This window comes from Colossoma macropomum, unplaced genomic scaffold (assembly GCF_904425465.1).
Source record: "Colossoma macropomum unplaced genomic scaffold, Colossoma_macropomum, whole genome shotgun sequence".
In the NCBI taxonomy this organism is placed as follows: Eukaryota; Metazoa; Chordata; class Actinopteri; order Characiformes; family Serrasalmidae; genus Colossoma; species Colossoma macropomum.
The window spans coordinates 2,033,201-2,051,783 of NW_023494805.1; the positions used below are offsets into that span (position 1 = coordinate 2,033,201).

General features: G+C 39.2%; 1 protein-coding gene across 1 annotated transcript in view; it reads right to left on the reverse strand.

The window, feature by feature from the left end:
- pth1r (parathyroid hormone 1 receptor) overlaps positions 1-18,583 on the reverse strand; it is a 141,335-nt gene continuing 122,752 nt past the window's right edge. The window contains exons 6-13 of the mRNA XM_036597262.1: positions 18,239-18,425; positions 12,866-13,019; positions 9,522-9,582; positions 8,137-8,203; positions 7,176-7,270; positions 5,519-5,660; positions 5,342-5,383; positions 1-3,630 (exon numbers count right to left, since the gene is read on the reverse strand). Of these exons, the coding sequence (XP_036453155.1) occupies positions 3,277-3,630; positions 5,342-5,383; positions 5,519-5,660; positions 7,176-7,270; positions 8,137-8,203; positions 9,522-9,582; positions 12,866-13,019; positions 18,239-18,425 (1,102 nt within the window). The 3' untranslated portion in view covers positions 1-3,276. The remainder of the gene's footprint in view (positions 3,631-5,341; positions 5,384-5,518; positions 5,661-7,175; positions 7,271-8,136; positions 8,204-9,521; positions 9,583-12,865; positions 13,020-18,238; positions 18,426-18,583) is intronic.

An 18,583-nucleotide genomic window follows, 5' to 3' on the forward strand; every position in this document is an offset into this window, starting at 1 on the left:
AGTTTTGAGAAGATTTCGCCTTTAAAACACATTCATGGTGGAGGGATACATAATATGCAGGGTGTTATGAGGCAAAATAGATCCCAAACTAGATAATTTCAGATGTTCCACTATTTTCCATCATCAACATTCCATATAAAATCAGAAGACTCGTGTAGGTTCACTGGTGGTTCTGGATAGTAAATAAAATGTCTATATTTGTGTTGTAGTCATGGCGACCCCTGGTTCCTATCACCACCACTGTAAAGACATCTGAACCATTTCACACCGAACCACTCAATTATGAACAATTTTGGAATTTCCTTTTAAAGAAGCACACACCCGAAGGGTCTGTAGGCGACCAAAAGTGGTTCTTCTATAGCACCGCTATAAAGGACCCTTTTTGGCACCTTCATGTTTGAGTATAACACACTTACAGACTGAACTGGACAGACAGCTTGGCAAGAATTTGCAAAAACACAAAGCTCAGCCTAAAAGACATTAGAGTTCTACTCAGGAACCGCGGCTGGCAGGCTGAAGTTTTGGTACAGTGATCCCTGTCTGGGACTACAAGGGACACAATGAGCGTCTGGGCAGCTCAAGGCCAAGAAAAATTTCAGAAAGGTCACATTTTCATTTAAAGAACTTGGCCAGTAGCTTCAAAACGTACCAGGTTTGTTCTGGTGGAACTGGGCAGAACTAGTCATCTGTGGTCTGACAAACGTCAGAGCCCATTAGAGCAGTCCCAGGTAATACGGCTTCACGATGAGCGCTAAAGCGACAGCTCAGTAGAACATTTTCCCCTCACCCCAAATGAAGTGGATGAAGAAATTCTTTATTTTTAGGAGCTGAAGGCAAAGCTAACAATGGAAGCTTCCACCCCACCAATGCACGTTAATGAGCTACAACAGATCGCACAGGTTAGCAAACTTCTCCTCCATCATCTCACGCTCACCTCAGGCCATGTTGAGTTCTATCTAATCTCTAACAGACCTGATTATGTGGGTTCTAACACTATTCTGGTCCATGTTTGTAGAGAACAGTGTATCCTACAGTGTCAGATACCAAATACTGCAGTCTATTAGAGATACTGAACACCTCCACACGGTTTGAGGAGAGCATGTGATGATCTAGGCCTGCGGTTAGCACCATGCTAATTGGTGGAGTTTAGGCTTCTATCACCTGTAGGCTACTTTAGTGCAAAACTACACACAGTGGTTCTTCAAGGGTTCTTTAGTAAAGAAAATGATTGTAAATAGAGCTAAGAACACCCAAAGAACTCTTTGCATGCTTAAATGGTTCTTTGCATGGTGTAATGGTTCTTCAGATTGATGGAGAATGTGTTAAATACGGTTCTATACAGCACCAAAAAGCTTGACATTGTAACAGTAGAAAACCCCTTTTTTTGGTGCTATTTAGAATCCTTTTCAAAAAGGTTCTATATAGAACCATCTACAGCACATTCTTCATCAATCTGGAGAATCATGACGCTAAGATGTCTTTAATCGTGCAAAGAGTTCTTTGAGTGTTCATGGTACTATACAGAACCATTTTCTTTACTACAGAACCCTTGAAGAAGCATCTTTTTTAAGTGTGTATGATGAAAACTTCTGTTCATAACTCATGACTCAACTCCGACTCGATACCGAAGAGTTGTGAAATTTCAGTCCGAGAAAAACAAACAAAAAAAACTAAAGTTGATTCAATTTTGAGCACCGATCTTAATGCAGTAAATAAATTAATGCGTTTACTTTCCGATCAGTTTTGCTACAGTCATGAGCAGCCATTATAATCATCAGGTTCAGTACAGCTTCAAATAATAAGCTTTTTTTTAAACATTTTAAAAAACATACAAATCATTTTTTAAAATGCATTTTCTTAATTTCTCTCCCTGAAACCTCATAGCAGGCGGTTAATTATATATGTGAGAGAGCAGAGAAGAATCTGGTAAAGTAAAAAAAAACAAAGTTTTAGTTCCATTTTTCTTAATGGTCTTCTAAGGTCGTCATTTAATGTTTCATAATAAAAGTTCTTGTATTTAAAAATGGTCACAGGAGATTACAAAACTAGTTGGGACTACTTAAAGTTATCCACGTGCTCTTGTATAATGGATGATGATCTGGATGGTCGGTTGGTCGACCAACAGCAGCATACAGTCAGCAGAGTTCCAAAAATATCGTGCCGCTGGGTTAATATCTGTTTGATAACCAGGTAGTTTGGGTAGCACATATGCTAGCTAATGTGATTGCTAATTTCCCAAAAATGGTACACAAGCTAGCTAACACGTGCTGTGTAACTACATGCTAGCCAACCGTTTCGGTTTGCTTTGCCTCTTTCCTTTAAACGCTGTATTTACTGCCTGAAGCGCTTTAGTTCTGTAATCCAGACTGAAAGTTCTTCTATGATAAAAGCCTCGTTATTTGAAGCCATGTTGAACCTGACAGGCAGCTGATAACAAGACTGAACTAAAATTCTCTATTAAAGTATTTAGTATGTTCAGTACAAACATACCTCGGCCGATCTCTGACCTTTGGGGCAAGGAGGGAAATGGTGCAAGTTTGACTATCACTTTAACACAAACACAAACATTTGGATTAAGCCCATGAGAAGCTCAACGATGCCTTATTCAATGGAGATGAGATGAACCTGAAAGTTGACCTGCTTGTTTTTCCTTCGAAATGCGCCACATGTTCAAAAATACATACAGTATATTACATATTAGCATTACAGCTAATCCGCAACAGAATTTCTCAGAAAACAAAAGGAAAATAGTCTGATTTTTGTCCTCCAAATGCTGCTGGTGACGTCGACCTGGTCTCCATAGTTCCTTTTTGTCCATTAAGGACATGAGGGCTCATCTAAACGACAGCCATCATCACATTTGGCCTTTAGCCTTAAGCCTTTGGCCATTAGCGTTTAGCTGCAGGTCAGCAAACTCCAGCTCTGAAGGACATCCTGAGGAATGAAGGCTCTTCTTACGCTCTTTATCTCACTCTAAATCTCACAATAAACACGCAGCATCCATTTTCTTTGCTGAAGCTTCCAGAGTCATGTGGCTTCTGCAAACGTTCCCAGTCACATGACCACTGAAAGACCCTGACATGACCCCAGCTAAAGCTTCCAGACTCAAATGACCTCAGCGGAAGCTTTCAGGGTCACATGACCTCGGCTGAAGTCCCCAAAGTCATACGACCTTCACCGAAGCTCCTAGAGTGTGACCTCATCCGAAGTTCTGGAAGTCATATGACCTCTACTGAAGCTCCTAGAGTCACATGACCTCTACCGAAGCTCCCAGGGTCACATGACCGTCTCCCTCTCCTCCTCCACCAATGGTGTAGGTTTGTTGTCCTCCTGGACGCTCTTTGACGGCTCCTCCTCCTGGATGTGGAGCTCCTGGCCGGAGGAGGGGATGGACTGTTCTGAAACAGAGCCGTTCTTCACGTAGCCAGGGAGGTTCCGGTGGCCGTTGGTGACCGGCCCCAGCCGGGTGGTCAGGTGAAGAGCCAGCGGGCCGCGAGCCGTCACGTTGGTCACACTGGTGTGAGAAACCATCGGCCCGTAACTGTACGTGTTACTGCCGCTGCGGGCTTTTCTCTTAAAGTCCAGCGCTAAGGTCCTCCTGCTCCACGACTTCTTAATCTCTGCCTGGACCTGGAGAAAAGCCAGCAAACGTCTCCAGCTCAGCCAGACATCTCATTTACACAGTTTCCACACTATACATACGTCGGCAGACTCCAAAACCATCTTACCTGATCAACCAGATTTATCATTCAGGAACTACTATCAATGATTTGGTAATTACTATCAATTATTCAGTACCTAATATGAATTATTCAGTAAATATCATGAATTATTCAGTATGTACTATGAATTATGTAGAATCTACTGTGAATTATTCTGTATCTGTTATGAATGAATTAGTAAGTACTACGAATTATTCAGAAGCTACTGAGTTGTTCAGGATTTGGTTCAATCTACACATTGCTTACTATGAATTATTCAGCATCTACTATGAATTATTCAGCATCTACAAGATATTCAGTATATGCTATGGATTACTCAGAATCTGCTGAATTGTTCAGGATTTGGTTTAATCTACATATTACTTACTATGTATTACTCAGTAACTATTATGAATTATTCAGTTTCTATTGTGAAATATTCAGTATCTACTATGAATCATTCAGATTCTACTGAATTGTTCAGGATTTGGTTCAATCTACACATTATTTAATATGAATTATTCAGTATCTGCTGTAAATGATTAAGAATGATTCAGTATCTATTATGTATTATTACTGAGTATATATACTGAGTATATAAGAATCTGCTGAATTGTTCAGTATTAATTTCAATGTATGCATTACTTACATGTGTATTATTCAGTAACTATTATGAATTATTCAGTATCTACAATGAATTATTTAGAATCTACTGTAAATTATTTAGAATCTACTGTGAATTATTCCGTATCTGTTATGAATTAATTAGTAAGTACTATTAATAATTTAGCATCTACTTCGAATCATTCAGCATATACGAGATATTCAGTATATGCTATGGATTATTCAGAATCTACTATGAGTTAGTCAGAATCTACTGAACTGTTCAGTATTTGGATCAATCAAAACATTACTTACTATGCATTATCCCGTATCTACTATGAATTATTCAGTTTCTACTGTGAAATATTCAGTATCTACTATGAATTATTCAGTATTTAGTTCAAACTGTACCTTATCTACTTTGTATAATTCACAAACTATTCCGAATTGTTCAGTAACTATTATGAAATATAAATAGTGAAGTAGTTTGAATTATATATTATCTATTATGTTTCACTCGGTAACTATTATGAATTATTCAGCATCTACTATGAGTTACTGAGTATCTACTACAAATAATTGAGTATCTACTATACATTATTATTATTCAGTACTTACTATAAATTATTTCGTGTCTAATATGTGTTATTGAGTATCTGCTAATGAATTATTAAGTAAGTACTATAAATTATTTAGTAGCTACAGTGAAACTGGAGGATTTTTAGTGTGGACCCTTTTCTGTTACGCCTTACAAGTAATAACTGTTGACCTCTAAGGGTTAACTTAATCCTGTAAATGGACAGAGTCTGAATTACTCTTCCATTCTTCACCTCACCGCTGTATTATAACTCAGTTTGCACTGTTTTTCACGTAGATGCTGAATAATGCGGCCGTATAGATGTAAGGCTGGGATCCTGAGGAGTGAAACGATGTGTGTGAAGTATCAGAAAGCCTCAGTGATTAATGAGACCAGAGGATATAGTTTCTATTCACTCGTCCCCGTTTCCTTCAGGACATCCAGACGTTGATGATCTTACCTCTCCATTGCAGAAGCAGTATATAATAGCAACAAAGAAGCCCTGAGGAAGATAAAAAGGGAGACTTCAATAAGCGGAGGCGGGAACATAAAAGAGATCCTTCATGATATATCTGAGCATAAAAGCGCCAGTTGATGTTCTTTGTGACTGAGGGAGTGAAGGAGTTTAAAGCAATACCTGGAAGGAGTTGAAGAGCATTTCGTAATGCATCTGTATCTGCCAGGGCACGCCGGACACCTCTGTGTACGGCATGGCCATGAACACGATGTAGTGGACGCCGAACAGCGGCATCAGGACCAGCGTGGACTTCAACAGCTTCCTGTACAACACAGTAACACATGCACAGTTCATACATGCAGCCTCATTCTGTGCAGTCTCAAAATGATGGTTCTTCAAGGGTTCTTTAGTAAAGAAAATGGTTCTATATAGAACCATGAACACTTGAAGAAGTAAAAAGGATTCTTTGCATCATGAAATGGTTCTTCAGATTGATGGAGAATGTGCTGTAGGTGGTTCTGTCTAAAACCATTTTGAAAAGGATTTTGTGTAGCACCAAAATGGGTTCTTCTATTATTAGAAGCTTGACATCATAACAATAGAAGAACCCTTTTGGTGCTATACAGAATCTTTTTGAAATAGAACCATCTATACCACATTCTCCATCAAACTGAAGAACCATTTCACCATGCAAGAACCCTTTTTACTTCTTCAAGTGTTTATGGTTCTATACAGAACCGTTTTCTTTAGTAAAGAAAATGGTTCTATATAAATGGATTAAATGGTTCTTTGCATGGTGAAACGTTCTCCAGATTGATGGAGAATGTACTGTAGGTGGTTCTATCTAAAACCTTTTCAAAATGGATTCTATATACCACCAAAATGGGTTCTTCTATTAATACAAGCTCGACATCATAACAATAGAAGAACCCCTTTGGTGCCATAGAGAATCCTTTTTGAAATAGAACCATCTATACAACATTCTCCATCAATCTGAAGAACCATTTCACCATGCAAAGAAGCCTTTTTACTTCTGCAAGTGTTTACGGTTCTACATAGACCCCTGAGTGTATGAGAACATGACACAGCGCTCAACAGTAGTTTTGGGACACTTTTATGCTCATTTGTCTTTAGAATTATTGAATTTGTTACTGCATTGTGGAAATTGTGCATTACCATATTCACAAAAATATAATTTCAGCTATATTATGACTTATGAATCAATATTTTGGGGCCAACTGAACAACAAAGCTAGAGAACCTTCAGAGAGCCCCATTTTCACTTCAAAACAAATGTTGGGAGACTAATCCAAATGCACATGTTTAGACCAGAGATCTCCAGCGTAGTATCCACCATGAATATACAGTACTTTACTGGCAACTCATTTACTGTAAATTATAAAATGATACATAATGAACTGTAATTATTTATAGAATGTTTGTTATTTACAGCTTATTTACTGAAATAATTTCAGAAAGGGCTTGTTTCATGATGAATGGACCATCAAATAATACATATAATATAATATATATATAATATATATATAATATATATATATATTGCTGTTTACATTGTGTGTAAATTTCATGATGAATGGACCAAAAGAAACGGCCCCGAATGACAGCAATATATATATATATTTTTTATATATGCATATGTGTGTGTGTGTATGTATATAAATTTGTATTGTTCTGTATCATTATTCCTAAATTTACCATGATATGTCATGCTACACTTTAATGAGGCTTTTGTTAATGAGCCTCATATAAAAAGATAATATTAAAACACGAGTAAATAAAAATATTAACTTCTAAAAGTCCTATTTTTGGCCTCTCACCTGTACTGCTGCCTGCTGTCGCATCTTCCCGCATTGCTTTCTCGTAGCTTCGTCGCCAGAACTCGTATGATGTTCAAGAACAACAAGAAATTGACCTTCAGACAGCAGAACAGAGGAAACAAAAACGCATACTCAGGAGTTTAATTATACATTTATAACAATCATTCCAAGACAGATTTTACATAATTACAGAGTTTGCGGACACTGATCATTTCAAAATGTATCTTTGGATGAAGATAAATACACACAAAGCATCAGCACCTACATTAGGACTTCATAACACATGGATAAGCACTGAATAAGGTATTTATAAAGCAATACTCAAACACTTTTGAACCGATTTGGAGGTAATTGCAAGATGGCACGACATTTTATGAAGTAAATGATGTTGCACTGATATTAACTAAACATTTGTTTTATTTATAACACTGTTATTAAGTATCATTCCCAAGTAATGGATCTCATAACCCAGAGGCCTGTTTAAGAACACTGTATATCAGTCCTGTGGAAGATACTGACACCCTTTTTTGAACCTAAGTAACAATTTTCATATTTTTTTTTCATTTATATACAAATACATACACAAATGTTTTTTTTGAGTAAAAGTAAAAGCCCCCCTTCATATCAGTTTATGACTGTCCATCACTTCATTCTGAGGCACCTAATGTCAATACAATGTCATTTACTTCATGAAACATCTGGCTGTTCATCAGCTGTTGATGTATTACTTCGTGGTAATGTTATTCAGTGCTCCTGCGTGTGCCCTGATGACCCCGTGAAGATGTGAAGGAGCCCTCAGATGAAGCGTTATTCATTATGAGACATTATGAGTGCACTGGTGTGTAATGTGACTGAGAGACAGTCTAACATTAAAACTATATTTCCAACATAAATCTTTATAAACCTGTGTTCACACTTCAGTATGTCTGAGTTATTTCAGAGCTGTGGCTATAAAACTCACCACGATGGCTGTCAGAATGGGGATTTGAACAATCCATTTCAGGTTGCCTGCACTGAGGTCCCAACACCTGCACCCGAAACAAACACATACAAACAGAGAGATCTGTCAGATTGAGGGGTCATACATATAGAATATCCCATGTGTATATATATATATATATATATATATATATATATATATATATATATATATATATATGTATATATATATGAGTTTTTTTTCTGACTACAGCAATATATAATATACATATAAGTCTCTATGAAGGTGCAATAATTTAATTTATAACACATTTACATTTTTACATTTATGTGTATTTATATGTAATAACAAAGTCCCATATGTATTATACATGCAAGTGTGCATATTCATGTAATAATAATATATCCAGTGTGTATTTTTTGTAAGTCCAATAAGTCCAGTATACAGGGTGATTCAAAAGATTAATTTCCGATTTCAAAGCGCCATATTTTTGCAACCATGAGGCACCTAGGAACCAATCACAATCCAATTGAAAGAGGGGGTCATAGAGTTTCTGACTGTCAGTGGAAGATGGCTCCCTTCAGTCTGAGAGGAGATGAGACCCCTGAGCAGAAAGCGTTCTGCGTTCTCTACTTCAATAAGAGTGAATCAGTCATAACTGTGCAGTGTGATTTTCGTGGTCAGTGAAGCTCCAACAGCTCAGAGCGTTCGTTGTTGGTTCCACAACACTGGATGATCTCCGAAATCGCACTGAAAGAGCTGTGAGTGCAGCGACACCCGACATGCTCAATCCAGTATGGGATGAGTTTGACTATGGCGTTGATGTTTTCTGTACAGCTGGAGGAGGTTCAGACTGAGACCTTGTACAATTACATAATAAACTTTATACTCATTTAAACCATTTACAGTTCACTGCATTGATCTGTAATGATTTACAAGTGAAATAAATCAGTTTGAAATTGGATAAATCTTTTTAAATCTCCTCATATATTACATATAATTTCCTTTGTGATATATGTACTTGAATATAATACATGTATATTAAATATATAATATATGTTAGTATCTATATGTAGTAACAATTTTCTAAACCTACCTCTAACCCTAACCATCATAAGTGCAGTAATCAAAATAAAGTGGTTTTGGTCCTACAGTTAAAAAATGAAAAATCGAGCTGTTTATTCCATTTTTATCATTTTAGCTCACACTGAGAATCGACCACTGTCTCTGTTTGAGAAGCACATCAGGGCTGCGGGGTCTGATGGATGCTGCTGTCACTTTGAGTTGATGAGGTCATTTTGGAGTGACATTTGTTCAGCATTGTGTGTGGACTAGGTGTGTGTGTGTGTGTGTGTGTGTGTGTGTGTGTGTGTGTGTGTGGTTTCCACGGTAACTGGAACACTCACTCAGTGTCGGCCAGAGTGGCTCGGACGCTGGCCCACACGGTCACAAACATGGCTGGCACACCTGGAACACAGCATGACATCCCTGTCATTAAGAAAAGCTCCCATCTCTGAAACTGTAACTCTACAGGGAAAACAGTTTAACTTCAGTGTACAAAAATATTACATCACAGGAGTTCATTCCAGGTAATTATGGACCAATACTATTCATCCATTTATCATAAAATGTTATAAAGGTAGGAGTTTTAATAAAGTAGATAAGGGATGTATTTTATTTACAGGCTAAATCACTGTGATGAATTTGAATCGAGTAATATGACATCAGTTCGCCCTCTGGCCACTTTAATGGAAACACCTACGTTGTGCTTCCACTAACTGGCCACTTTATTAGAAACACCTACCTTGAACCTCCACTCACTGGCCACTTTATTAAAACACCACCCTTCTACTTCCACCAACTGGCCACTTTATTAGAAACACCTACCTTGTGCTTCCACTAACTGGCCACTTTATTAGAAACACCACTCTTCTACTTCCACCAACTGGCCACTTTATTAGAAACACCTACCTTGTGCTTCCACTAACTGGCCACTTTATTAGAAACACCACCCTTCTACTTCCACTAACTGGCCACTTTATGAGTTGGAGGGGTTTCTGATAAAGTGGCCGGGGAGTTTATTTAAAACCTCAGCTGTCGTCCGGTTGCTCTGAAGTGAACTGGCTCCACTGCATCCACATTGTATGCGCTGTGCACACACATTTCGCACAGTGTGTACAATGCAGGCGCTGTGGGGGACCAAATATCCGGCGCTGCTCATCTTCCAGCTCATGTAGCGGCCAAATATATTAACATCACTGACAGCGCAGCCTTTGAAACTACACACCGGGCTTTAATCACTGCTGCTGGTAATTATCAGCCACAGTCTCACAAAATTAAGGCGCAAGTTACAAAAAGCACTGTGACAAAGATACCTGGATCCCTGTGTGACCCTACAGCCCTACAGTGATCACAGTAATTGTGGTAGTTTGGTTTCTGAGAACCTTCCTTTTTCATCTATTAAGACTGAATGCATTGTATTCCATATATTAATGTGCAGTTTTTTTTTCTTGGCCACACCGATGAAGACAGAATGGATCTTCAGAGGCTCCTACGCTGCCATCCGTCATGACGAAACGACAAGATCAGAGCATTAATTTGCTTTGAAGTCAGAAGAGACTGTTCCAAAATGACGACTTCTAATGCTGTTTCAAAGCACATGAAAGAAAGAAACTTGTAGCTGAGCTGAACGGCATGTTGGCCAACGTGAGTGTTAAAGGAGTTCCACCTTATCCCGAATGTAGCTGATTGGCTACGACATGTTTGGTACCTTAAGTTTGCTTTCTTAGTTTTTGGTCTGGAGCTACAAAGCTAATGTAGCTAATGAGTAGTGGGCGATTGTTAGCATGCTAATCACATGCCTAAATCAACAAATGCTGTGTGGAGGTGTTCAGTATCTCTGATAAACTTGATTATGAGGTTTCTGACTCACAGTTGTCTATAAACACGGACTAACGTACATTAGCATAAAGCTAAAAACAATAGCAGGCATAATTAAACCTTTAGTCCATGTTTATAGATAACAGGGAGTCATACAGTGTCAGAAACCACATCATCTCTTAAGAATCCATAAGTCTATTAGAGATACTGGACACCTCCTCAGAGTTTGATGAATTAGACTCACAGTTAGCATCATGCTAGTTGATATTAAGCTTCCATTACTCGTTAGCAGTATTAGGGTTTTTCATTTAGCCAGTGCTGAAACTAACCTCTTATGCTTGTAGGTATATTTTGGTTTTTCCATTTGAATTTTCATGCCCAAATCATAAGGCAAATTATTCAGTAACTGCATGAAATAACTGTAAATCTTTGGGTTTTTTTTGTAAAAGTTCTCCCTCAAATTAACAGAAAATGTATTTTATTAAGATTAGATTAAGACTAAGTGACCCTTATTAGTCCCATAACGGGGAATTTCACCTCTGCATTTGACCCATCTGTGCAGTGAAACACCACATACACACTAGTCGAACACACACTAGGGGGCAGTGAGCACACTTGCCCGGAGTGGGCAGCCCTGTCCGCAGCGCCCGGGGAGCACTTGGGGGTTGGGTGTCTTGCTCAAGGGCACCTCAGTCACGTACTGTCGGCTCAGGGGGTCGAGCCAGCGACCTTCCGGTCGCAAGGCTGGTTCCCTAATCTCCAGCCCCACGACTGTCCCCAATTATGATCATACACGTATTGCTATATGCTTACAATTTACTGCTGAAAGCCAAACATCTTAGACGCTCTTTATATTTTTTTATAAAAGTAATTTTTACAGAGCAGATCACTGAAGAGACGCCATCTGTTTATAGTTTATAGCCCAGATTTGAGGAAAAATGGGTTGAATTTCAGTAGAAAAAAAAATAGTGAGTTCAGCTTCTTTTATTATAAGGGTTTAAAATTAACCTTTCTTAACCTTATGTGAGGCTTATGTGGGGCAGTCGTGGGCTGGAGGTTAGGGAACCAGCCCTGTGACCGGAAGGTGGCCGGCTTGATCCCCTGAGCCGACAGTTCGTGACCGAAGTGCCCTTGAGCAAGGCACCTAACCCCCATCTGCTCCCCGGGTGCCATGGATAGGGCTGCCCACTGCTCTGGGCAAGTGTGCTCACTGCCCCCTAGTGTGTGTGTTCACTAGTGTGCATGTATGTGTGTGTTCACTGCACGGATGGGTTAAATGCGGAGGTCTAATTCCTCTGTGTGCAAAACACAATTGGGAACATTTGAACAGATGGGGTCTTAATTACAACATAAACATTAATTTCATTCATTCATTTGTCTTTTCTTTGTCCTTTTTCTCTCAAAATAAGATGTTTTGGCTCATTAGAGTCACATTAATGTTATAAAACTAAACCTCACATGGCCTGTAGACTGACCGGCTACACTGACCTCCTGGGACAGTTTATTATAGTAGCTGTTTCTGTGAAACCTAAAGGAAACTTAAACTAATGGTTCCTACCTAAATCTGACCACTGCACTGGATAACATATTTAGCATTGACCTTATACTTAATCTGTAATATAGCCTTTTATGTTTTCATCCAGAGTGACATACAGTGATCATTCAAAGGTAGGTGAAGGTAGTGTTTAGGCGTTTTGGTCTAGAGACTCTTATTGGTAAACTCTAGAGTGGTTGAGGGTGGTTGCCCAGGCAGGGACTCAAACCCTGCAGCAAGGAGGACAAAGGTGTCGCCCACTACACTATAACAACCACTAAGCTATGCTTTTATAGGCTGTACGATTTGCTCCAAAGAACGTCCACATCTGCTTACCCCATCCAATCAGAGTGAAGCCCCAGAGGTACTTCCTGTCGGAGAAGAAGGTCATGAAGATGAGGCTGTGCAGATACAGGCCCTCCACCAAGATCCAGTAGTAGTTTGTGGCCAGAAAGTACAAGAAGAGGGTGACCGCAATCTTACAGCCCACCTGTAGAAGAACAAAAGACAGAAGAGTTAGACTAAAACTGACCAGACACTCCAACCCTCCAGCACCCACCCCTTCCACGTCCACCCCCTCAAACACAGGGGGGTGTTGCCGCAGATTAAATTTGGCAACCATACTGCACCATAAAAATGATGGGCTGAGGCTGTTGGGTCACTTTGTTGTGTTATTTCTTTGGTAGTTTTTGAAGAGCTGAGCTGCTGCGTTAGTGACCATGTGACAATAAACCCCCCCATACAGTGGGTCTATTTTCCAAACACAACAAACTCCGAGGACTCCAGAACGGAGACGGTTAAACAGCTTCTAATCAGGCAGGAGTCCTTACAAAAATCAACAGGTGAACGTCCATAAAATATAGACTTTCACATACTAAAGCTACACTCTGTAAGATTTGGGGATTTGGAGACCCCTCTGGTGAAAATGTGTAACTGCATGCAGAACATTCTGTAAGGTGGGTTATGTTTCCCCCACCTTCCCTGGATGAATCTGATGACTGAAAGAGAATTCAAAGAGAACGCAGTCTAAACTCGGACGCGTCTCTGAGGATGAGAGTGAATTATCTACTATTGTCGTCACATCTTCATCAGTATGATGCTGATTTTCAGATCATCTGAGGCCAAAACATCGAGCTGGACCTTCTTTATGAGTCTGTATGTGACTTCAATATATAAAGACGTATGATGTGGTGTGAAACACTCTGACGCCTCTGACCTTTAAAATAATTACTTCAGGCTTTACAGGGCGACTCACAGCAGCTCACACTCACCATACTTTAGCCTGTTTTTGTTCTCCTCACTCAGTAATGATACTTATGATATTTCTGTCATTATCACTGTGAAACTATTGTGGTTATTATTTATATAATTATCATGATATAACAGACATTGTTTTGTCAAGATAGCATTAATTATGTCCTGATAATGGAATTAATATCTTGAGAAAAAAACATTTGCTATGTCATGATAATGAAATGAATAATTTAAGATCTTGAGAAAATTTTACTGGCTGAGATACGATTAGTTGATGTTAGTTCTCTATAACTTATAGCAACTAACTGTTTCCACTGTTTTACTGGAGGGTCACTGATAGATGTAGCCAAATTTATATTTTTTGAAATATATGGCTGAAAATGACAATATTTTTAAGCATTTTTTAATCTTAATAGTATAATAAAAGTAGCCTACCACTGAGCTAGTTCTTTAAACAAACTTGATAAGCGTTAACTTTATATCATCCCTCTTCTCTTAGGCCCAGTCCCATTTCTTCTTTTTACCCCTTCCCCTTGTTTTCGAGTGTCACCCTATCCCCTTTGAACTGAGTTACAGGGTAGTGGTTGAAATCTTCCCTCTGAAATGGGATCCTCAAATAAAAAGAGCATCACTTCATTAACAGCTACCAGCGCTGCTCTGTAGGGCGACCCTGCCAGTCTGCAGTGACAGCAGAGGAGGGTAAAGTTCAGCTCCTCACTGCTGGGCTTTAGTTACATTTAGGGCATCATATGATCTTCAAAGAGGGGGCAATTATTTATTATCACCCACCCCTAATTCTTCAGTGATATGAAGCTGAAGTCAGATATTCACCAGCTTCTTGTTCGAATTTTCCTGTTCCACCTTAAATGGTGCAGCAGTTACATTCTGGCGCTTCAGGCATCAGAACTGCTGGACTATTTAAGGTGGAACAGGAAAGTTAGCTAGCTAGCAACCGAGACATTAGCATACTATTAGCGATTTTTTATGCTTGTTATGAAGAAAACGACCATAATACACTGAAACAACATTAAACTAAGATAATATAATGGTTATCGTAATTTTTGAAATCAGAAAATTCTCACATTTGTGGGTTTCTTTGGTCTCTTGGGCTCCATCTTGCCAGATTTGCTCTGTTTGGAGTCTCTAAAAAAACCTCCGTTTGGAGGGTCATGTAGCTCTAACACTTCGCCCTACCCCTCTATCTCAACAAGAATCAGGACACCCTACCGCTAGACGTGAACACGCAAAACAGAGGGGTAAGGGCTCAGTGGTAGGGGCGAGGGGTGAAATGGGATTGGGCCTTACTGTCACAGGTAAGGATATTAGATATAAATAAACTGAAGAGGTTTTCATTATTGAGCAGTAGATATTAACCTGATAACCTAACTATTGTAGTAAGAAAAAGAAAATGTAACAATTTAAAAAACTAAAATGCATTATTAGCAAACAAACAAGCTTGTGTTACCCAAGCCGCACTTGGATATAGAAATGATGCTATCTGGGTTGTTTTTAAGCCTCTATTTATTTATTTATTTATTTATTTATTTATTGTGGTCTTGGTTTAGGAACTGCTGCTTAAAAAAATAAAATCTCAAAGAGAAAAACATTATTTTCTTATTTGGGAGAAAGACAATCATTTAGCTCACGACTGCCTTCCTGTCAAACGTCCTGTGAAGTGAGCTGTTATTAGCTTTCATCAGGTAATCAATCTTTTAAAGTGTGATGGATTCAGTCGAGCACCTCTTTAATAACAAGAGCTTTCATTTCAACTTCTTATTCACACGTTTAGAGTTCACTTTAATGCATTATAGTCTTCCCAACACACATTTCAGCACCATCAGTCCTTCATCCAGAATCAGAGGAACCCAGTCTTTCTCCACGTTCATTTGACCGATTAACCCACCACTCCTGGCCCAGCATCATTACAACAGCACAATGAAAAAGGCCCATTTCACATTCATCTGAACAAAACTGGCTTTACTGTGTTAAAATGTTGATTCTGTTCTAAAAGGATCATATACATATTCTGCATGACAGTCAGAGACCTTCACTGGTTTAATTTCAAGTCAAAACAGCCATTAAGGATGAGTTATTTATTAATAAGTGTCACAATAACTGCAGAAAACATATTAAACAGAAAATTACCCAGAAGCCTCAACAGCTAACTCTAATCTCAGCTGTGTGAGTCAGTGAGTCACTCTTTACATTTATTGCAGCTTCCACTCTTTTCAGGAGACTCACTTTCAGCTCCTCAAAGAATCTGCAGACACGCCTCCAAAGTTCAGTCTTAGAAGCTGGTTGATCACTTTCTGAAGTAATCAAACACATTCACTGGTGTTGAGGTCTGGACTCTGGGGTGGTCAGTCCATCGTTCAGCTTCTTTGTTTGGTGTGTCCGTCTCCTTTTCTCAGTGAGGTTCTTCTTGATCAGCTACACATCCTTTCAGACCCACAGCGCTGAGTCGTCTTCTCACAGTGGAAGGATGGACAGAAACACCTGTGGATGTTTTCAGATCTGAAGCAGCTTGATTTTCTCCTCTCTCTCAGAGATGAAAGCTTTAAGTGCTGTTTATCTGATGGGGGCAGTTTTGGGGTCGACCAGGTCTTCCAGGTGGTTGTTAGCAGGCCCATTTTTTACGTATTTTCCATTGAGTTTCTCCTACATTATGCATGTGGATTATCTTATATCTGATCTTCTCAGAAAGTTCTCCTGATAAATGAGTAACTCGAGTTTAATGGCTGTTTTGACTGGAAATTAGATTAATAAATTGGGGTCTCTGATGTTTGCACAGTACAGATGGGTGAAAAGTCAGAGACAAATTTATAAAGAATGGAAAATAGTATGTTAATGAGCTTGGCCCAGTCAGCGATGGACCTCAGGGGATTAAGAAATGGCTCCCCGTGCACTCAAAACAAAACAATTATTCATTACTACGTAGCATGCTAATTAGCGGTGCGGTACAGACACACGGCTGGCGGTGCCCTCAGCTCTCAGATTCTGAGTAGAACCAAAAAGAGTTCAACGAGGTAAGGGGAGCTTGTGGTCTTCAGAAGGTTCAGATGCAAATTAAGGGCAAATTGGAGCTGATTTGTAAAATCTATGTGCTCTGCTCAGTGCAGTGGGCTGTGGAGAGCACTACCGCTGTCTTAATGGAGCTGCTATAGCTTTAGCACTGAACCAGCAATGATCTCTCCCCCGCCCTGCCTGACCATCAGCATTTAAACCTTCTGCAGATGCTCAGCTTTCAAACCTTCTACAGATCCTCAGCATTCAAACCTTCTACAGAGCCTCAGCATTCAAACCCTCTGCAGATACTCAGCTTTCAAACCTTCTACAGATCCTCAGCATTCAAACCTTCTACAGAGCCTCAGCATTCAAACCCTCTGCAGATCCTCAGTGTTCAAACCTTCTGCAGATCCTCAGCATTCAAACCCTCTGCAGATCCTCAGTGTTCAAACCTTCTACAGATACTCAGCATTCAAACCTTCTACAGATCCTCAGCATTCAAACCTTCTGCAGATCCTCAGTGTTCAAACCTTCTACAGATACTCAGCATTCAAACCTTCTACAGATCCTCAGCATTCAAACCTTCTGCAGATCCTCAGCGTTCAAACCTTCTACAGATCCTCAGCATTCAAACCTTCTGCAGATCCTCAGCATTCAAACCTTCTGCAGAAACTTGCAGATAAGCAGAATTTCTGATCTACACTGCTGTTCCAAAGTCTGGGATCATATTAAATGTTGTTACTCTATAAATAAGTTAACCAACATAGATTTGCATCTTACCAACTAGATATCCGAAAATATTTGTAGAAAGTTTTTCGTAACAAGAAAAGGTTTTTAAATGTCAAAGAACACACTGTAATTATCTATTTATAGATGTGTGCTTTGAGATTTCATAGCCAGGTTTGAAACTATAGGTTTTCTGGATGTTAATTTTATTAGAACTTTTCATTGTAGAATCTTCTACAGCTCTGTTTGTCACTCTGGACACATCTAACTTTTCTACATTCCTTTACAGCATTTTATCTGCTACAAAGTATGTTTATATTGTAGAAAACACAGTTTTGAACAGTGATTTGAACATCTGACTGCAAAATGGACAATATTAATTAAAACTATTAATCTGAATAAAACCAATGTTATTGTTAGTGAGGTAAACCTTTGGACAGTAATTCTAAACCTCTGAACTGTGACTGTAAATGTTTGGTAAGTAAATGAACAGCAACTCGATATTTATGTTAGAATTTTTGAACAGAAACTGTACATTTTTTATACAAAATTCAGAATTTTTGAGCAGCAACTGTGCATTTTAGATGAGAAATTCTGAAGAATCGAACTGTGATCATAAAATTTCAAAAAGAAATACAGAACATTTGAACTTTTTACTTTTTTTAACATTTTAAAATTTTTGAGCGATGGTGTATGTAGGAATCGGTGACTGAGTGGACATACAAACTGAGCCTTATTGGCGGGCGGAGCCTCGGTGATGGACTTCAGATCCTCCACGGTGACCCGATCCGTCTCCTCCAGCGCCACTCCAGAGTACAACACCACGTCCTTCACAAAGATACTGATGGCCCTCAGCATGAACGACACAAACAGGTGCATGTGGATGTAGTTCCTGGTACAGTGCAGCCGCCTGGAGAGAGAGAGAGAGAGAGAGAGAGAGAGAGAGAGAGAGAAAGGGAGAAAGGGAGAGAGATAAAGAGAGATAAAGAGAGAGAGAGAGAGAGAGAGAGAGAGAGAGACAGAGTTAAACTCTACATAAGCTTTAAGAGTCCAGTCATTCCAGCCTAA